The 20,852-nt window shown below is 60.0% G+C and overlaps 1 protein-coding gene across 2 annotated transcripts in view; it reads right to left on the bottom strand.

The window, feature by feature from the left end:
• The window catches only part of KCNT1 (potassium sodium-activated channel subfamily T member 1), a 70,408-nt gene that overhangs the window by 5,048 nt on the left and 44,508 nt on the right, over positions 1-20,852 (bottom strand). The window contains exons 8-28 of one of the 2 annotated variants that reach the window (XM_003794833.2): positions 20,556-20,630; positions 20,408-20,491; positions 19,703-19,797; positions 18,904-19,084; positions 14,882-15,046; positions 14,465-14,601; positions 12,895-12,958; positions 12,595-12,703; positions 11,997-12,105; positions 11,678-11,827; positions 10,964-11,202; positions 8,956-9,190; positions 7,707-7,812; positions 6,715-6,887; positions 6,141-6,212; positions 5,903-6,037; positions 5,405-5,516; positions 1,510-1,611; positions 1,108-1,191; positions 875-1,003; positions 650-670 (exon numbers count right to left, since the gene is read on the bottom strand). In XM_003794833.2, coding sequence (XP_003794881.1) covers positions 650-670; positions 875-1,003; positions 1,108-1,191; positions 1,510-1,611; positions 5,405-5,516; positions 5,903-6,037; positions 6,141-6,212; positions 6,715-6,887; positions 7,707-7,812; positions 8,956-9,190; positions 10,964-11,202; positions 11,678-11,827; positions 11,997-12,105; positions 12,595-12,703; positions 12,895-12,958; positions 14,465-14,601; positions 14,882-15,046; positions 18,904-19,084; positions 19,703-19,797; positions 20,408-20,491; positions 20,556-20,630 — 2,577 coding nt within the window. Of the gene's footprint in view, positions 1-649; positions 671-874; positions 1,004-1,107; positions 1,192-1,509; positions 1,612-5,404; positions 5,517-5,902; positions 6,038-6,140; positions 6,213-6,714; positions 6,888-7,706; positions 7,813-8,955; positions 9,191-10,963; positions 11,203-11,677; positions 11,828-11,996; positions 12,106-12,594; positions 12,704-12,894; positions 12,959-14,464; positions 14,602-14,881; positions 15,047-18,903; positions 19,103-19,698; positions 19,798-20,407; positions 20,492-20,555; positions 20,631-20,852 lie in introns of both variants that reach the window. The other variant, XM_012808239.1, reaches the window with a different exon arrangement.

The following is a 20,852-nucleotide window of genomic DNA, read 5'->3' as shown; positions in this document are numbered from 1 at the left end:
TGGGCTGCATGGTGTGGGGGCTGTGTGGAGTGCGTGGAGGTCAGGGAGGAGGACGGCCTTGGTCCCAGGGCACCAGGTCCATGGCTCCTCCTGAGCCCCACTCTGCCCAGCTCCCACCTGGCCACTGTGCCCCAGGATGGGGTCCCAGCCCTGCCCCCAAGTTACCAGGTGGCTGGGGGCCCATCTAGACCCTGGCACATCCTGGGTTGCCCCAGGAGGATCACCCTCTCTCTGTACCTCAGTTTCTTCATCTGTGGTCCCTCTCTTGAGGGTGCATCTTTGGGGTGCTAGCCAAAGCTGGGGGGAACCAAGAATGCCAGGGCCTATGGGGGGCTGGGGGAGCTGCAGGTCCCCACCTGGAAAGCACCTTCAGAAAGTCCTAGTAGGCTGGAGCAAGACGGTCAGGACAGGCCAGTGTGGGGTGCTCACCGTGGTGGGGACATTCATGGCTGGGGGAGCCAGAGAGGGGCAGCTGGGCCTGGGAGGGGTTGCACCTGGTGTCTAAGCCCGCTCCCCAACCTATACATGAAGGGCAACCACCAATAGCCAACACAACCGAGGCTGCTCTCCCCAAGGCTGGCGGGATTCTGCACAGGAGACTTTGGTGGAGAAGCAGAAGTGCTGGGACCTCAAGGAGGGGAGAACTCACCTGGGCTCTGGGGTCCTGTGGCTGCAAAGGAAGCCAGGAGCAGTTAGGGCCTGGGCGTGTCCCGCCCCTGTGCTGCCTCCACTGTCTGTGGTCTGCACAGCACACTTAGGCCAGCAGACAGGTCCCCACTCCCCCCACAGCCTTGGGGGCTCCCCAGCCGAGAGAGCTGATGGCAGATCAAAGCCAGCCATGAGGATGGGTGGGGCAGGGCAGGGGTGCCGGGACCTCTGAGGTGGAGAAGACATGGCTCTCCGTCCTGTAGATGCCGATGGGGATTTCCGCACTGGAGGAGCAGAGCTTCTGGAAGAGGCGGCCATAGGTGCGGATCCATAGGTCCTCCTCCGTGACCTTCATCTGGAGCCAAAGCAGGCCCTGAGCAGGGTGGGGTGGTGCCCAGTGCCACCCTGCTGCCCTGGGGGTCCCTGCACTCCCCCAGCCCAACCGGGCCCATCACTTACAGCACAGAGGTGGCCAGAGCCTGGGGTGGTGTCCAGGCCCAGCAGCAGCCTGGTGATGCTGATCATGTAGTCCTTCACAAAGGACTGTGCAGGGAGGACGTGGTAAGGCTGGGCGTGGCTGGGCTCAGACCCACAGCCACCTGCCACATGCCCAAGAGAGCCACCTGCATGCTGGTCCTCGAGCACAGGGTGACCAGCAGGCAGCAGCCGGGAAGCCTTTTCTGGGTTTGGAAATTGACCTGGCCAAGGAGGCGGTGAAGCCCTGCTGTCCCAAGGGCCTCCCCAGACTCCAGGGAGGGTCAGTGGTGGGGGCACAAGCTCAGAACTGGGACCTGAGGGCACAAGAGTGTGTCTGGGGCTCCTGCCCTGGTGTCACCCCCAATGCCCCTGCTCCCCACTGACCTGGTAGAGCAGCGTGTCCAGCATGCTGATGCTGAAGACACGGCCAGCAGCAAATGGCAGGCGAAACATGAAGGCGAGGTTGGAGCCGTTCTCTCGCTCCCTCTGCGGGGAAGGAGAGTCCTCAGACTGGCTGGTCCCCGCGGGGCAGCCACAGGGTGAAGGTGTGCACACGTGCACAGATGCAGGCACCGTGTGTGTGCACCACCTACAGGCCCGGCTGCTGGCCACATCTCCCAGACTCTCTCAGGGCCAGACCTGGGATTGAGGACTGGGGCTCCGATGCGAAGGAAGGGGACCCAGGGAGTACACACATGGGCACTGTGTGCTCTTGTCTGACATTCTGACATTCTTAACAACTTCAATCGGTTATCTCGAGCTTGAGTTCTGTAGGTGACGGCCTATGGATGACACTTGGGTGCAGACACCTGCCTGCTATCCCCGCCGCCTGCTGGGACATGGTTCATGATGAGGAGGAGGAGCCCTGGGTGCCCCCTTTGGGTTTCTTGGAGCTGCCGAATCAAGTGCCCACAAAGGCAGTGCTGAGACAGCACCTGAGTCACACCTCCCGATCCTGGGATCAGGGGCTGGACATGCCCTTCACAGCCTGTATCCAGTTGTCACCTGGGCCTTGCTCTGTCCAGAACTCTGGGCCCCTTTCTTCACCTGTCCTTGTCCTGAGGGCTGACCACATCTCCTGACTCCTGCACCCCATCTTCTGATCTCTCTAGGCCTGACTCCCGCCTCCCTCTTGGAAGAGGGCCTGCAGTGACAAGCAGCCACTGGGATAATCCAGGACACTCCCCCAGCTCCTAGTCTTCCACTTGTCACATCTGTGAGTCCCTCTGGTCACTCGGGATCCCACAGCAGCTTGGGGCGGGGCTGGATGTGGACATCTTCCAGACACTGCTCAGCCAACTGTGCCTACGTGGGAGGCCAGCGGGTCTCAATGAGCTCAGGAAAGTGGCATCTGAGGCCAAGTCTGGGGATGCTGGCCATCCCCAGGGTCATGCTTCCTTCTGGAACCAGAATTCCTCCAAATGAGAATACAGTGGCAGCCTAAACCCTGCCCAGGAAGTCTTCCTGCTCTGGCTACTTCCCTGCATCAGCCAACTTCCTTCCCAGACACAGAAGACACTGAGCCCATCCTCACTCCCCAGCGGGTGTCGGCAGAAGGTGCAGTGACAGGAGGAAAAGGCACATGGAGTTGGTTTTGTGTCACGCTTTGTGAGAACACAGTATGGGGGAGTCCTAGAGAGCAGTTAAGTCACTGTGGGATCCACTCTGCATTTTTATCTAGAACTGCTGTTGCAAAGGTGAATGGTAAAATTGAATAATTAACAGTTTTAATTTCCCTTTACTCAGAACGACATAAAATTGGAACTGTGACCCAGGACAGGTCCAAGGGGAGACCAAAGAAGGAAGGAAATGACCTGCTCTTAGGACATTCCACGGAGATTTCCTCCTACATTTTTATCTTGTACAGGTCACTAGAAGGACATTAGGGCTTTTGCTGGAGCCGGATGGGATGGCTGGAACGCAGAGCCCTTCCCAGGGAATGAGCCAGGGAGCCTCACGGACAGGGGCCAGGACTGGGCCCGGAGCAGCCCTGCATAAGACTTGGACTCAGCAGCTAAACCAGGATAGACCCAGGGAGCCTGGGGCCAGAGCCCAGGGAGGGGAGCAGACAGAGGGTGGGGGCGCAAATGCTCCTGTCAGGTTTCTGGGAGCTTCCAGAGGAGAACCCTGGGGAGATGCCATATTGACCCACCCCTGAGGGTTCCGGATAAATTTTTAAGTTACTGCATTCTCTTATGATGACTATCTCTTTGCAGGGCAGGTTTATCTCAGTGTCAGAAATACCCTTAATTCCTATATTTTATATTAAATCTAAGTAAGGAGGACCCAGGCACTGGAGATCCATGCCCAGCCCGTGCTGTCCCCTGCTCACGGTCCTGTAAGAATCCCTTCCCACCCTTCCTCTAGGCCTGGACCTAACAGATGCTGCTGTAGGGTTGGGGTAACCCTTTCTTTTTATACTTTCTAACCCTTTCTTCTTTATACTTTCAGTATTCCTGAAAGTGTAATACAAGATTTAATGAACATGTACATGCTTATATATATATATATATACATTTTTTTTTTTTTTGAGACAGAGCCTCAAGCTGTACCCCTGTGTAGAGTGCCCTGGCATTACAGCTCACAGCAACCTCCAACTCCTGGGCTTAAGCAAATCTCCTACCTCAGCCTCCCAAGTAGCTAGGACCACAGGTGCCCGCCACAATGCCCGGCTATTTTTTGGTTGCAGCCATCGTTGTTTGGCGGGCCCGGGCTGGATTTGAACCCGCCACCTTAGGTGTATGTGGTTGGCGCCTTAGCCACTTGAGCCACAGGTGCCGAGCCTATACATGCTTATAAAAATAAATCATTTCTTTTTTTAAAAAAGGGCCTTCAGCAGTCCCAGGTGCTGTGATCAGAAGCCAATCCCTGCCTGTTGGCCCACTGTCTGAGCACAGGCAGCCTGGATGTGCTGGGTGGCAAAGACCCCAGGGAGCACAAAGGCTACAACAGCCCGAGGAGTGAGGAAACACTCTGGTGTCCATTGCAGGTCCCACATTCACCAGGGAGGGGTAATGACAGGCCAGCAGTGGCCCCATATAGAGAAGCCTGGGTCACTTCCTGGGAGCTTTGTGGGGATCCTGACACTTCCAGGTGGTCCTTGTCAAGGCCATCATCATGAAGCCATGTGATGGGGCCCAGGACCTCTTACTGCCCTGGGAAAGGAGGTGGGCTAACTGTACCTGGTGCTCAGCGGGGTTGCTGGAGGCCCAGCTGTAGGGAAAGGGGCCGAGGCTGCCATCCCTAGGGCAGGATCTGGGGGCACCCTCACCCGTGTCTGCCTACCTGCCTTGTGTCGAGCCTGCTCCACAAATAGGTGGGGAAGCCACAAGCAGCCAGGCATGCTGGGGGCAGATGGAAGTGAGGGCAGCCAAGGAGCCAGCATGACCTGGCTCCCATGCGAAATTAGGTGATGCCCAGACTGACCCTGTCTTCTGTATCCTGACATTATGCCTCAGGCTGGGACAGAGTCCTGGCACACTGGGCGAAACGTCCACCCCTGGTGTGGGGTGGCCTCCAGGAAGGGCCCAGGTGGGAGGTGCCATACAGGGTCTCCCTGCACCTCCAGTGATCTCTCTATACCTCCAGGCTGCTGATTGGCAGGGCTCCCCCAGCTAGCCTGCGGCTGTCCAGCCAGCTTCCTGTCCTCCCCTGGTGCAGGGAGAGCTGCAGGGGTTCCATGGACCACTCAGTCCATGCTGAGCACACTCTCACTGTTCACCCAGTCCAGGCCCCTTCCACCTGGTGGGTCTCCAGGGTCCCCTGGGAGACATCATGAAGCCTCAAGGAGCACAAAGGAGCCGAGAGCTGCCTGCAGCTTGGCACTGGCTCTGCTGTGTGGTGGAAGCAGGCCTGTCGGCCTCTCTACTGTCAGCCCTGTGTCCACACAAGGGCGGATATGGGAACAAGCATGTGGCAAGTTCGGGCACAGTGTCTGGGACAGGGGCTGGGGGGCCTGTGGGAATCCTTGGTGCCAACAGTGACTGACCTCACCCCTGCAAAATCAGGGCTGTGCTTGCACTGACCAACTGACCACCCAGGACAGATAGCCTTGGCTCTAGACACGCCAGGCCTGGCCCCTGTTCAGGGAGCCAGCAGTCTGTTACTAGCCAGTATCCCACTAGTCAGGGGCCAGGGAAAACGCAGGTCACACATCTCTGAGCAGCGAGGTATTGTGAGTCCTGGTCTCCTGCAAGAGGGCAGAGCCCAGCCCCAGGCTGCTGGCTCCTGTCCCCTTCAGCCCCTTTACTCGCTCCCTCCAGGTTCCCTCCAGGCTCACCTTCTCCAGTTTGGAAAGAGCCAAGGAGTAGCTGTCCTTGGCACGAAACTGCATGAACCTCATGTTGGAAGGGTGGGTGAGCTCCGTGGTGATGCTCAGGCTGGGGAACAGGCTGGGGGAGGCAGCCTGCATCAGGCAGGTGGGCTCGGGGCCATAGGGGGGGTTTCAGGGCAGGGTCATGCAGGGAGTCTGGTGGGCTGTGGTCATGATGGCGTCCTCAGGGCAGGGTCATGCAGGGAGTCTGGTGGGCTGTGGTCATGATGGCGTCCTCAGGGCAGGGTCATGCAGGGAGTCTGGGCTGGCTGTGGTCATGACGGGGTCCTCAGGGCAGGGTCATGCAAGGAGTCTGGGCTGGCTGTGGTCATGATGGCGTCCTCAGGGCAGGGTCATGCAGGGAGTCTGGCGGGCTGTGGTCATGACGGGGTCCTCAGGGCAAGGGTCATTCTGGGAGTCTGGGCGGGCTGTGGTGGTCTGGGGGCCAGTTTGGGGCCGGCTCACCGGAACATGGTCTGCACGTTAACGATGGTCTTGGCATCGGCCATGTAGTCCTCCTCGGCACTCATGGTGCTCTCCTTGTCTACCACCACCAGGTTGTCAGCATAGATGACCCCACACTGTAGCAGGCTGTCCAGGCTAGCCGGAGTGGCCGGTAGACATGTTGTCAGGGGCAGCCCTGGGTCTGCAGCCCCCTCGGAGGACACTCCCTACAGTGTGGCCAGCCCCACATCTGACTCACTTGTCCACAGAGCCCTCCATGTAGTAGACCATGGGGAAGAAGCAGATGGCCTCCAGGAAGTGGTGGTCAGGCCTGTGGGGACAGAGAGTCCTGGGGAGCACTCTACCTTTTGTCCCCCTCAGCAGGGGCCCTGCCCTTGATGAGCAGACCTGGGCCACATGGGGGTCCCAGGATCACTGCACATGGATGGCCTTTCGGACCATCAGGGCTGTTCCTTATTTTACCCAAGGGGAAACGAAGGCCCTGGGAATGGAACCCTCCCAAGTCAGATGGCCAAGACTGGACCCTGACCTGCAGCTGCCAAACATGGGGGCCCCTGGGCGAAAAGCTATGTGGCCCCCACTACAGGGACTCACAAGGAGGGGTGAGAGAAGCTATGGGAGGAAGAGGAGGGAGGCAAGGCTGAGCGGGTCTGTGGGTGAGGGGCTGAGGTTGCTGTAGGGGGCTGCAGGCAGGGGGCCTCAGGAGACTATGAGCAGGGGGGCTGAGGGGGCTACAGGCTGGGAGACTGGAGGGACTGTGGGCAGGAAGACTGCAGGGGAGCTGCAGTAGGGGGGCTGCAGCAGGGGCTCACTTGTTGTCCAGCAGCAGCACGATGGGGTTGAGCTCCTTGCGTGATCGGTAGTAGGCCCGCAGCGGCACTATGAAGTTGTACAGCCCATTGCCCGCCGTCTCTGCTGAGACGATGATCAGCTTGTTCTTGAACCCATAGGCCTTGGCGTCCTCATAGCTGTTGTGCTTGCAGCCCTGGGGCCAGATGTAGAGGCAGCTCTGGCAGGCTCCCCGGGACCCCCCGCCAACAGCTCCCCCCCCACAGGCCCTCCACAGCCCAAGTAAGCTTGAGTGGTTGCCCGAAGTCAGCCCGTGGCACAGAGCACAGCAGGGCACTCAGGCTAAGATGGGGGAGCCGCGTCAGTCTTAGGAAGGGCAGTATCTGTGAGGATGTGTGGCTTCAGCAAGTGGCTGCAGACGCAAATAAATGTGGCTGTGTGCGTGTGTGAGTGTAGACACCCTTTCTAGCTCTGTCCCCAGAGGGGTAAGGACACCCCAGCCTCAGTGGGCGCACCATGTGCCCAGTCTATGGTTTCACTAGAAGGAATCAGGGCTCCTTGGAGAAACAGGTGACTCCACACTGGAGCAGGGTATGTCCCAGATGCAGCCAGGACGTCTTGGGTGAGAAAGTGGAGAAGTGCTCATAGGTTGAGGGCCCAGAAGCCAGCTGGGGGACACCCCTAATATCCCCCATAGGCCGGGACAGCCTGAGCATCAGCTCAGTCACCACCTGCAAGTGCAGCAACAGTGCTGGGCCACAGCACCACACGCCACGTCCATGCACACGTAGGAATGCGCATATGGGCGGGAGCCCTTCTTGGCAGACCACTAACAAAATACACAGATTTGAGAACTAGAAAACCATTGATTGATGCCAAAACTAGTAGGTAGAAGTCCCATGAATGGCTTGTCTCCTCAAAATGACTCAACTTGTTAACCACAAAAGGAAAAGCATTTCACGGCAGGAAAATTGGTGTGGGTGGCACAGGCGAGGCAGGGGCAGCTTGACCTTACCTTGTCCAGCCGCAGGCAGCAGAAGGGGGCCTTCACGGGCAGCAAGTGGCACAGGGTGGGGGAGCTGCCAATGTAGGGTGAGTTGGGTGGGTAGCCCCTCACATACCTGGTGGGAGACAGGAGCCCTCAGTGTATCTGCATGTCCACTGGGTCACCCTGTGGTTGGGGGACTCGAGGGCATCCACCCCACCCCTCCCATGACCACAATGCTGCAGGTCACCGGGGCTGGCCAGGGCAGCCTGCTCTGCCCTAGACCATCTGTGTCAGGAAACACTCCTATGGCCAGGTCTGTGGGACTCTGTCCAGGGGCCTGCCCAGCCCTGGTGCCCAGAAGCAAGCATGTGCTGTAGGCAGTGCCAGGGTAGCCACATGGGTCAAGCTCAGGGGCTCACGCCTATAATCTTAACATTCTGAGAGGCCACAGGCCAGGGCTCCTGATGCAGCCTGGGCAGGGTAGGCCTCCAGGCCAGTCTCCAGCTGCCATAAGAGTGGCGGACCAGAGGCCAGCCCTGCCACCTGCCCCACGTGTCCATGAGCCCTGGCTGGACCCTTCTGTCTCAGAGCTATTCCCAGCTGTGGGCATGGTATTAAAGTGTGTCAATGTCACCCCAGAGACAAGGACTAGGGCAGAGTGAGACAGCCCAGCTTGGGGTCGGGACACACAGGCCTGTCCTGGCTGAGGCTGAAAGGCAGAGAGCTTCTGGGCACAGTCCGGGTGTCTATCTCATGATTTGAGACAGGGAGACCTGACCAAGGAAAACAGCTTGGGACAAGCCTGCTGCTCCCAGGCCTGGATGCTGCCTTGACCAGAGGTCTCCTGTGGCTGGACCCTGCTCAGAGTACACCCACCTCCAGCAGAGTGTGCTGTGTTCCCTTGGGCTCTGTAGGGTGCAAGGAGGACCATGAGGGCCCCGAGCCCTGGCCTGTCTCAGACCTGCTGAGTCCCCAGCTGCTGTGGGCTGGTAGAACCAGCAAGAAGGGCCCCTCTAGATGTTGGCCTGGCCCACGGCAAGGCACCACATGGGGTCTATGAGCCCTAAGGGACATCTTGCCTGGTCAGTGCTGCACCCAGCCAGACTGATGGAGGGGCATGGCCTGCACAGCCCCTGCTCCCACAACCCCACTCCCAGCTCTGTCTGTTTATCCCATTTGCAGGACAAGGACTTCTACAAAGCTGTTCTGAAGTGCCTGACCCCTGGGATGTTTCCACTCAGGTCTCCTCCACCCCCCAGGAAACTCCTGCACTTACTCCACTGTGGAAAGTCCCTCATCATCTGATGGTGTCACCTCATCCTCCGACTGGTCACTCAGTAGGTCGCAGGGCAGCAGGGCTGAGCTGTCTGCTAGCTCCAGGACTGGCGCAATGCTGGGACGCCGGCTACCTGAGCCGTTCTCTGTGGGCAGTGCCAACTTACTGCCCCCACCACCCCCGCCACTCTGCGAGGGCCGGCACTCAGCACTTGGGAGGTCCATGGCCACTGTTCCTGGAAGACAGAAACTGGGCTTGGCTTCACCCCCTCCCAATCCTGGCTCTTTGTGGACGGTGGGTCCCCAGAGAGAGCTCCCTGTCCTCCAACTGCATGGCCCTGGGAGTTTTGGCACCCCTCTGAGCCTCAGTTTCCCTTACAAACAATGCAGATAGTGGCCTGCTGGGGTACTAGGGATTTCAACAAAGACCCTGGGGACCCCCACCCAAGTCGGCTGCTGTGATTTTCATGCCAACCACCCTGGGTGGGAGCTCAGGGGCCAGCAGCTGGGCAGTCTGCCTCAGGATAAAGCCAGTGGGTGAGGCCACTACGAAGATGATACAGGCACTGCCAGGCCTCTAGCACCTGCTGGAGCAGTCTCTGCCACTCCCACACAGCCTGGGGCCACCTGGTAAAGGCTGGAGATCCCCCCAGGGTGTTGAATTCTGGGGTGTGGGGAGAGCCGCCTGATTCCCACAGTTTCCTAGAAGCCACATAGGGGCAGTGTGCCCATGAGAAATGGGTGTGTGGCTGGCGCAGTGGATTATCTCTCCCCACACCTCTCATCCCCACTGAGCCACCAGAGCAAGCTGCCACAGACAGGGATGGCAACTTCCAGGTCTAGCTGGCCCTGGCCCTGCATTACCATGTCTCCAAACCGGTGGGTCTGGGAGGCTGTACTTCACTGAGCTGGAACTGGACATTCTGGTGGGAGGCTGTACTTCACTGAGCTGGAACTGGACATTCTGGTGGGAGGCTGTACTTCACTGAGCTGGAACTGGACATTCTGGTGGGGAGCATGCACTGACTCCCCAGGCCAATAGTATAGATGTGGGGCAGGGGCAGGGCTCAGGCCTGTCACTGAATGAATGGTAATGCCTGGCCCAGCCTGTGATTTCTGTGGCCTGGGTGTCTCTCCTGGCCAGGAAGGGGATGACACCCATCATTGCTGATGCCTATGGCCTGCACCTACCCAAGCAGGTGGCTGGACTTGCCCAGCACACGGCCCCAGAGAGGAGCCCTGGAAGGCAAGAAGAGGCCAAAGCCTCCGAGTTTTGATAGTGTCTAGCTGATGTCTGGCCCTAGGGGACATCAGAGCTTCAGGACATCCTTTCGGCTCATGGGAGCACCAGGTACTTCCAGCTCCTACCAATTGGCCGTGGAGGCAGTTTCCTCACCAGAGTGGCTACTTGGCCAGTGCACCCCAAGGGCAGAAGCTCTCAGTGACCCCTGACCCAGGTTAGCCCCACTTGGGCAGGCACTGTGACTGATGTGAACAAAGGTCTCACAAGAAAGTGAGGACACTCCCATTTGACAGATTCAAAAACTGAGGCTCAGAGAGACTACTTGTCCAAGGCAAGGGTTGAGTCTTGGTCAAGCTCAGGGGCTCATGCCTGTAATCTTAATGCTCTGAGAGGCCATGGCGGAAGGTTCCCTTGAGCCCAGGAGTTTGAGGCCAGCCTCGGCAAAAGAGAAAGACCCATCTCTAGAAAATGATAACAATAGGCTACGTGCAGTGGCTCAGGCCTATAATTCTAGCTCTCTGAGAGGCAGGTGGCTTACTTGAGCTCAGGAGTTTGAGACCAGCCTGAGCAAAAGCATGTCCCTGTCTCTATTAAAAATAGAAAAAAATAGCCAGGCATTGTGGCAGGTGCCTGCAGTTTACCTACTTGGGAGGCTGAGGCAGGGATTGCTTGAGCCAGGACCTTTAGGCTGCAGTGAGCACTAGGGCCCCTGCTTAGGCTCTGGGGAAAAGGAGAAGTCCCTGCTAGTGCCCCGGGCCAGGCTCACCCATGGAGGCAATGATGCTTTGCACTGGCAGGCGCGAGGGCCCCTGGTACAGCCCCTGTCCGGGGGAGGCCCTCTGCTGCTGCTTCTCCTCCTGCTTGAAGATGAAGGCCGAGTTCTCCTCCTTGGTGATGTTGATGTAGAAGCAGGTGTCTGTGGCAGCCAGGATGTGCCGTGGCCCGGGGTTCAGCAGGATGCTCTTGTCGTCCTCGCGCTTCAGCCCAATGAGGCACACGCCGTACCTGGGGGGGCAGTATCTTGGACTGCAGCCTGCACCGGGCTCCCCCCTGCTGTCGCCCTGCCCTAACAGATGTTGGGGACCCAAAGACCTAGGGGCGCCCTCCCAAGGCCATGAGGCACACTTTTGTGCCCAGCCCAAGGCCACCGGAGGCCACCACACGGGGGGTCCACACCAGACTGGTCTGACCAGCACTTCCTGCTCCCTTGGCTCTGGAGTCTCCACCCAGGGTCCTTTCCTCCCAGACCTACCGGTAGGACCATAGAGACCAGTCCCAGGAGGGCCCCACCCATGCCAATCTTGGTCTTGCAGACCCCACCCCACACAAAGCTCCACCTCCAAGCAGCCCCACCCATGCGAAGGTCCCTAGAGCACCCCCACGCGAAGCTCCGCCCCATTAGAAACCACGCCCGGCAAGGCCCCGCCCCCAAGACGCCCCTTAGCAGGCCCTCCCCGCCCACAGAGTCCCGCCCGCTCACTTCTTGTGCGCGTGGAAGGCCGCGTAGGTGAAGCTCTTGCCCTCGTACTCGCGGAAGAACTTGCTGTCGCCCATGCGGATGTGGTACACTTCGTTGCCCGAGCAGCGCCCATACATGCGCTGCCACTGCTCAGGCGACTCCTGGCCTTCCCTGCGGGGCGCGGCCTGTCACACTTGGCCTTGCCGCCCGCCCAGCCCTCCCGTGCCGCGCGGGCCCTGCCCTGCTCCCCCGGGAACCCGCCCGCGGCCTGGATGGCCCCGCAGGCCTGCCTTGTCCCCTGCGGTGGCCGGCGGCGGCGTCTGGGGCGCGGGGCACTCACTGGCCGCGGGAGGTGTGCACCAGCAGGGTGATGAGCGTGGAGGTGGCCGGGCAGATGCAGTTGAGGGCCAGCAGCGCGTACTTGCATTCCTCCTCACACACCACGTGGTCTGCAGGATCAGGGTCGGGTCCACACCTGCGCAGACCCTGCCTGGGCCCCTCCCCAGAGCCCTGCAGGTGGCTGGGCAATCTCTGCTCAGCCCTGGAAGTCTTGGGCCCCTCAAGCACTTTGAGCCTCACCGGCTGCGCTGTTACTATGCAGACCTCTCCCCACCTGGCCCTGCCCATGGAGACCCTCATCTGTCAGTGCTCCTGCCCTCACTGACCCTGGGGGCCCTGCTCATCTCAAAAGGTGGGACCCACCTGGAGTCCCCCTCCCCGATGCAGTGAGGATGGGAGGGTCTCTGTCCCCATTCCTGCTGCTCCTCCAGGATGGACCACCCCCCCCACCTGCAAACATGCACACTCACCTGTGTGCACACAGTGAGGATGGGAGGGTCTCTGTCCCCATTCCTGCTGCTCCTCCAGGATGGACCACCCCCCCCACCTGCAAACATGCACACTCACCTGTGTGCACACCTGCCCCTCCCCAAACTCACCAGCAAACTTGACGTGAAACTTGTTCTCAGGCTTAAGGATCTGGACATAGAGAGGGCAGTTGGGGGCAAAGTCCTTCACAGCCCAAGCCCGCAGAATGGTCTGGTGGTCCTGGTGGGCAGAGGCAGGGAGTGGTCAGTGTGGACGTCTGTCTCTGCTGGTAAGTAAGTAGGTGGGCAGCAGCAGTAGCAAGCTGTGGGTGCCCTGCCCTCAGGTCCGTGGCCCTCTGCCCCATAGCACCTCCCCTGCCAGGTAGGGGGCTGCAGCAGCGGGGTCTGGGCAGGGCCTGTGGCCTCACTCACCGCCGCGGTGCGGTCCACCTCGTTCCTGCTGCTCAGGATGAAGCAGGCCTCCCCATTGTCCATCCTGCAGAGCGCCAGGGCTGAGCACTGGCTCAGGAAGCCCACAGAAGGGTCCGAGCTCAGACACTCAGCCAGACATACAAGCTGGGTTTGTCTGCCGCTGCCTACCCCCACCCCCGCCCCAGGGCACTGACAGGCTGGCTGGGGGGAAGGGGCAGGGAGCTGGACCCCATGGGGCAAATGTGTCCTGGAGACAAGCTGACCCCAGCTTTTCCAGGCTTCAGCGTTGACTGGGACCCACTGTGCTTCCCAGGGCCTTGTCTCCCCTCCCCCTCATACACCCCTGGCCCCATCTTGTCCCTGGGTGTCCATGTGGGAAGGTGGCAGGAGCCAGTGAGGGGCCCTGAGCCCTCACTGCATGGGCCTGCCTGGGTCTGTCTGTAGCTCACCTGGTCTCTTTGCAGTCAGGGGCTTGGCCCCTTGAGACCCCACCTTACTGTGTGCCAGTAACCTGAGTACTGGGGCAGCTAACCAGGCCTGGGTATCAGCTGGTTCTGGGGGGCATCCTGTGTGTCCCCCATTAGCCAGGGCTGGGCTGAGCACAGCAGAGAATTGGGAGACTGGGGGTAAGGCCCTGTACCCTCCCTGGCCTGGTGGCACTATGGTCTGGGAACCTGGTTGACCCCCTTCTACCTGCCCTCCCTGCAGGACTCTGCTGAGAGCCCATCTGAGAAGCTGTCCCCTCTTGCCTCAGGACAGTGAGCCTCCCACTTCACCAGTACCACTGCCCACTCCACATGGGCCCCAGACCCTGCACCCACTGCCCCCACTTGACCCTGCCTGGCCAAGCACTTCTTCCCACCGCACCTGGAGCTGGGCATAGGCAAACGCTATGGATGGGAGCCCAGAACTGGCCACATCCCATCACCAGTAGGCTCAGGAAGGGGGATAGGGACCCTGGTTCTGGGGCTCCTCTGGCCTCACAACCCACTGTATGCCACAAGGGGACACTTCAGGGCTTCTGGAATGACAATGTGGCAGAAGGGTTCCCAGGGAGTGCCCTAGAACATGTACCAACACATTCTGGAAAGTTCCATGTGACAGTTGTTACCTGAAGTCACTCTATCAACTTGTCTTTAAAAGGAAGCCCTAGCCTCAGCCCCCGTTCCCCTGGGGCCTTGACTCATGCAGCTGACTCTCCGCCCTCCTCTATTTTGAGACTTCTTAGAACTTGACAAAGAATCCCCTAGACTCGGGGGAGGGAAGGGTGGGACTTCCCAAAGGCTCACCCTTGTTCAGCCAAGGGGAGGCAGAGGCTCAGCTGGGTAGGCAGGTCCTGCTCACCTGGACCGTGGCTGGACAGTGGGCCCTGAGCTGGAACCAGAGACACCCTCCTGATGGTCCACTCCATCTGGCCCTACTGACACCTAGCCAAGACTATCCAGCCACCCACCCCTGGGACCCTCTGCACAGAGCAGCTAGCTGGGTGGGCCGTGAGGGCCTGGCCCATCCCCCAGTCTCCTGGTGGCACCTGTCTCAGGAAGGGCCCAGCCCTGGCTGCTGAGCTCACTTGGCCCGCATGAGGTCCTGGTCCTTGAGCGCCGAGCCCTGGAGGTAGATGACCCGCTGGGACCACAGGGGGATCTGTAGGACTCTGCGTACTTGGATGTCCATCTCGGTGGGACACAGGATGACCACGTAGTAGTCCTGCTGGCCAGGCTGCGGTCAGATGCTCCAAGCAAGCTCCGCATGCCTGGCCCGTCCTGCTTCCCCAGGGGATCTTCACACCCACCGCCTATGGCCCAGGAGCCCACCATGATCTCAAATCTGACAGGAGGGAAAGGCGAGACCACCAGCCCATTTGCCCCCCCACCCAGGGCTCCGGGCACTTTCCCAGCATGAAGCAGTCCTGGGGAGGGGGCTGGCCACCCTCAGTGCCAGGAAGACCGTGAAGCCTCACTGGTGGGCCTCAGCAAGGGGGCTTCACCTGGAGTCGGGGGTGTGCATAGAACTCGTTCAGGAAGTCCATGAGAAGGTCGATCTTGAGGGAGCTGACGCACAGCACCACGTGCTTTTCTGTCTGGGCCCGGTGCCGGCTGTAGTTGCCCCCTGACTTCTGCCTCTCCATCCAGAGGTAGACGAGCTCCTCAAACTGTGGGTGAGAGAAGGTAAGCGCCAGCGGCCCAGGCCAGCTGTGGGGTGACCACTGCCCTGTGGGGCCTTCCCCACACGGAAGCAGCAGATACCAATCACCCAGCCATGCAGAGCAGGATAGAGGCCAAGCCTGCAGGGCAGGAGGGTGGCCCAGGCAGAGGCTGGAGCAGGACCGAGGAGGCCTGGCAGAAACAGGGTGGTTGGAAGACTGCAGGTGTGTGTGGCATGGGGCACACAGGGCCAAGCAGGAAGCAGAGTGGATGTTCCTGCTGGCCAGCACAGGGGGCAGTGCACAACACAGCAAGGCTGGCTCTGCTTGGGACAGCCAGGTGACTGCGAGTGTGCCAGCACCTGCTCAATGGACATTCAGGTAACCCTCAGACTGAAGACCTTCCTGCCAGCCCCTGGATTTATTTTGGTGCAAACTGACAGCATGTGAGGAGGTCCAGAAGGTAAGAACAGCTGTCCTGACAGTGGCAATGCTAAGTTGGGCGTCAGGCGTGGGGGGACCACCTTAACCCCTGGGAGGGGGGCTGGTGACTCAGGCTGCAGGTGTCAGGGCCTGGCTCTGCCTCCTGGATGCCAGCACTGAGCCTCTCCAGAGTATACCAGGCCAAGGCAGTGTGGAGCTGTCCAGGGTGCTCAGTGCTGCCAGGCATCCACACCTGGGTCAGATTGTCTGTCATCAAAAGTGCTTCTTCCATCTGAGCTTTGTGGTCACTCATTCACTCAACACCTTTTATATAAATGGCTGCAACAGCCCCCTCGAGTTCTAACGTGCATGGCCGCATGCAGTCATCACACCTCCTAGGATTCACTGCAGGCCCCATGGCCCTGACCTCAGAGGTGCCCAGGACTCCAGGGTGATCCGAACAGGTACCATAGGCTTCCCTGCCAGCAGCCCACCTTTCACAGGCTGCGTGGCTCTGAGTCTCAGTTTCTGCATCTGCCAGTGGCAGCAGGTGCTGGCCTCCCAGAGTTGCCTGCCATGTGGTTGAATGAGCTGACTGCAGCACATTCGACAGCAACCCCCTAAAATTCACATTGCTCCAGAATGTCATGATGTGGCCAACTGGACTAGAAACGGGGTCTCTGCCGATGTAACTGGCTCAGATGAAGTTGCCTGGGAAGTGTGGGCCTCAATACAGTGACCAGACAGGTGCAGAGAAGAGGCCATGAGTGACAGAGTCAGAGATTCAGGTGATGCCTCTACGAGCCGAGGACTGCAGCACCCCAAGAGGCTGGGGGGCTGGGGCAGATTGTCCTTGAGAGCCGCAGAGGAGACCTGCCCTGTGGATACCTGCACTTTGCACTTCCGGCCCCCAGGACTGACAGGAGACACATTGCTGCAGTGAAGCCCTGCAGTGGTGGTTTGTGACAGCAGCCCAGGTCATGACTCACTGATGCCTGTGCAACACTCAGCTCCGTGCCTGCAGAGGGGCTCCTGGGAGACCTCAGCTGTCATCTCTGTGTTTGGGGAGTGCTTGAGGGGGCTTCATGGACATGGTTCTTCTCTCAGGGCTGTAACTGGTGAGGTTCACCCCATGGCAGAGCAGGGGAAGATCACTGGGTCTGCCCTTTCTTCATCACTGAAGAGGTGTCGTGTTGGCTGCAGTGACGTGAACGGGAGCAGCATTGTGTGTCAGCTCTTGGCAGTGGCTCCAGGACCCACACTCCTGCCAAGGCACTCTCTCCCTGCCACCTGCCCCTACACCCCACACAGGGGCTGCCTCGCCCACCCAATGGCAGAGCAGAGGGCACCAGAGCAGATCACAGCTGGCCCGAAAGGCACCTGGGCAGTAAGTGGAGCATGTGGGTCATCTGAACCACGGTCACACCAGCCAGTGCAGTTAGGTCTTGCAGCTGTGGGCCATTTGTTCTGTGGATTTCCCTGAGTAGGGTCCAGTGTGATATGAAGATTTCATCTTGTTTCCCAGGACAGACCAGTGAAGGGAGCCCTGATACCCCAGGAGTAGAATGAGGGACCCAGCAGCAGAGGCTGTGGACCCAGCAGAGGGGCATGGGGACCCTGCCCTCAGTGCACCCAGCTTCCTTCAGTGCAGTGAAGTGGGACCCAGTGGTTTGGCACAATTCAGATGTCCTTTGTGACGCTCCCAGAGGTTCTTCTGGCCAGTGGTCTCAGTTTGGATGGGGAGTAAGTCTTTCTTACACACTTAATGACTATGGTGCAATTTCACACCCTGAGAGGCTGGCAGGCCCCACCAAATGGAGGGGGAACTGGAAGATTCCGCCTTGGGGTCCCAGGAATAATTTAGTCCTCGGCCCCCGGGCGCTCTGGGCCTGGCTGAGAAAGCCACGGAGGGAATGCTCCCTCAATCTACCTTTGAAAGCAGCTCTGGGGCTGCATTTGGGGGCTCTCTGCATCTTGGGGAGTATGGCTGGGCTCAGAGGCCCACTTGGGGAAGGGACCCCAGCTGCTGCCCTCAATCTCCAACTTCTACGGGGGCTCTCAGAGTGTCACCTGGGGGCTTGTGGGGATTAGGAGATGAGCAGCCGAGAACTCTATATGGGGGCACCTGGTGGGGCAGAGCAGCGGGCTGAGCAGATGGGGGTCAGCATGAGAATGTGGGCCAAGTGGAGGATAGCAGACAAGCGCTGGGGCCACAGCAGGGTGGTTGGTGGCCCCAAAAGTGGGTTGGAAGATTCCTCCCCTGGAGCCTCAGAAAGGAACTGTGCTCAGATTTGGGTCCTTGTCGATATGATTAAGGTAAAGTGCTGAGTGAGGTCATCTGGAGTGGGGCACCCTGAATCCAAGGGAAGGGACGAGAGGAGTGAGATGGCAGAGGGACAGGGCTGGGCCACAGGGAACAACTTGCTCCCCACCCCACACTTGGCAGGTGGGCTGAGCCATCCTCATGAGAAGCAAGCTTCACACTTTTAGTAGAAAACAGGAAGTGGATTAATGACTCAGCAAGAGAGAACGGTCTACTGAGACAAGACAGGAATGAGAAACCAGAAAGGCAGAGACTGGTAAATCCAATTCCCCTAAAACAGTGACTGAGGACTCCGCAAGGGAGGAGGGGTTTCGGCGTGGGCGCAGAGCATGCAAACCCGAGCTGCCAGTGGGAGGTGCTCCGCCAGGAGCAGGCAGTCCCAGCAGAAAGGAAGAATGCTCCTGCTCTGTCTCTCGGGTGCAGGGGTGGGGGAAGGTCACGCCCACAACCGCCTGCTGCTGTTTAGGCCCTACTAGGCCAGTGGGGGTGGGCAGGGCCTCAAGCTCAGAGGTGGGGGCAGAAGCTGGGCTGAGGGGCCATCAGTGTCAGCAGAGGCCACACTAGATGCTTAGCCCCGTCTTCTGCATCCTGTGTCCACCTAGGGTCTGACTCTCCAAAAGCCCAGCCCCTCTTCCAGGTCCTTCCCACCTACACTCCAGGGAATGTGCCACTGCTAGTGACAGGGAGGGTCCCCACCGGCCCGGAGCAGGGCCTGTCCGGGCTGTCCACATGTGCCCTGGGGCAGCTGGCCCCACCAGGCCTCTGCCTTTCCTGCCAGGGTCCCATCTGCCCCCAGCTCTGCTCAGTGGCCACATTGGCCTGGGCAGCAGGTGACAGGGAAGTGGCTAGGTGGCCCTTGTTGTGCCACAACCAGATGTGGGCAGGAAAAAGGGTGACTGTTCACTCTAAGAACCCTAAGGTCCTCCGCACAGCTCCCTGGGGGCTGCTCACCCAGCACTGAGAGACCCTCTGTCTCCAGGAAAGGACCAAGCTCCATCATCACTCACTGCCCCAAGTGCCATTGGCCTCATCGCTCAGCAGGCCCACTGCAGATGCTCCGCCTGGCCCGACAATCCCACCTGTCCCTCTGCCATCCAGCAGGGCTGATGCCAGGGCCCACCTGCAGTGGCAGCACCACGAGGGCCACACAGATCATGATGACCACCAGCAGCTGGGATGGCCAGATCTTGGGCGTCACGTCGCCGTAGCCCACAGTGGAGAAGGTGACGATGCAGAAGTAGAAGGAGGTCAGCAGGGACAGGTTCCCACCCGCCCTCTCCAGGTGCTGGATGCCACAGGTCCTGTGGGGGACGGTGGCACTGTCTGCCTGCCCAGGGACCCTGCCACCCCGGGGACAGCAACAGGTTCACCAGGGTGCCTGGTCAAGTGGGCCAAGACGGTCCCCTCCTCGGCAGGTAGACCCCCCACTGAGCCTCTGCGGCAGGTAGACCCCCCACTGAGCCTCTGCGTCTGAGCCTGGGGGTTTGCAGGCAGCTCTGCAAGTCGCCCCATTCCCCAGGCCCTGCCAGAGCCAACTGGTTGCCTGGCAGTGACACCCAGCAGGCCCCCCGAGCCTCTCTTCCTAGCTTTTTCCTGGGCCCTGAGAAAACCCACTGGGAGGGGGCCCAGTCTCCCACCCAACCTCTGGCTGCTATTCTCAGCTGGGCCTCAGCCCAAAAGGGCCCCACCTGGTCTGGGGCCTGTCTCTCTCCTTGGAGCCTAAGGCACAGACCATGAAACTGGACCTGGGTGTCCCTGGGCCTCAGGGGAGCAGGACTCTGGGGGTTGCCCATTACTGGGACATGGGCTGGAGCTTCTTGGACCTCAGTCCCAGTAGGTCGTGGTCTTTCCTGCCCCAGCTCTGCCAGGGGAGAGGCTACCCTGGCCCTCCCTGTGCCCTTTGCACTTGTGGCACACACCCTGTGAAGACGAGGCAGAGCAGAGTGCAGAAGAGGATGAGGACCTGGTTAAACATGGCCGACTGCGTCCGCAGGATGGCACGGTGGAAGTCATTCTGCAGAGGTGTGATGCTGTCAGCAGGCAGGGCCTGCGCCCCACCACAGGAAGACACTGGGAAGCAGAGTCCTGGCACAGGGGTATCTGGTGAGGGCCCACAGGGCACCTTGGACATGGGCAGGCTACCCCACCCTGCTTTCTCCCCTTAGCACCCTGGGAGCAAAGTGAAGGTGTGGGCCAGGCTGAGCCCAGTGCCAGGGCTAGGACAGGGGTGGCCCGGCCCAGCTCCATAGCTCCATGTCACGACTCAGACAGGAATGGGGGGCACGAGTTGGGGTCGGCTGGGGCCCTGGGTCACAAGGCCTGGTCTGCCGCAGCCTTGGTTTCTGTGGCCCTGGGTCTCACTGCCTGGGATGTTGTCACTTGACACTTTGTCCCCCCACAGCCATTTATTCCCCAGGTCAGGAAAAGCTCTGGGGGTTTAGTTTTTTCCCAGAAAGAGGGAATTCAAACCTTGACCTGGATATTTATGCTGCCAGGGGGCAGGCTGTTTCTGCTGGTCATTGGCCCCCTGGTCACCGACTGGCCTCAAGCTGCCCCCACACCCCATGTCTTTGAGGCACTGAGCAGAAGGGAGGCTGGTGGATGGACCCAGGCCCCAGGCTTACGATCATGTTCTCCAGCGCGTGCTTGGCCAGCCAGCAGTTCAGAAACACGGGGATGAATAGGTTCCGCAGTGGCCTCCAGAATATCTGTGGAGGGGACAAGTCAGCGCAGCCGGGGTTGGGCCACCACGCCCGCAGCAGGCTCACCCACCGTGATGATGAAGGGCAGCGTGTTGATCATCTCCAGGATGAAGGAGACTCGGAAGACCTGCTCCCAGATGTTGCCCTAGGGACAGAACAGCCTTTACACAGGGCAGGGAGGGCTGGAGAGGAGTGCTGGGGAAGGGCGCTGAGGAGGGATGCTGAGGTGAGACACTGGGGAGGGGTGCTGGGGAGGGGCGCTGGGGAGGGGCGCTGGGGAGGGGCGCTGGGGAGGGGCGCTGGGGAGGGGCGCTGGGGAGGGGTGCTGGGGAGGGGCGCTGGGGAGGGGTGCTGGGGAGGGGTGCTG

This window comes from Otolemur garnettii, unplaced genomic scaffold, assembly GCF_000181295.1.
Source record: "Otolemur garnettii isolate 467f Iridium unplaced genomic scaffold, OtoGar3 scaffold00087, whole genome shotgun sequence".
NCBI lineage: Eukaryota > Metazoa > Chordata > Mammalia > Primates > Galagidae > Otolemur > Otolemur garnettii.
Note: the sequence above shows the minus strand (reverse complement) of the source record. Positions and strands in the feature narration are given on the sequence as shown.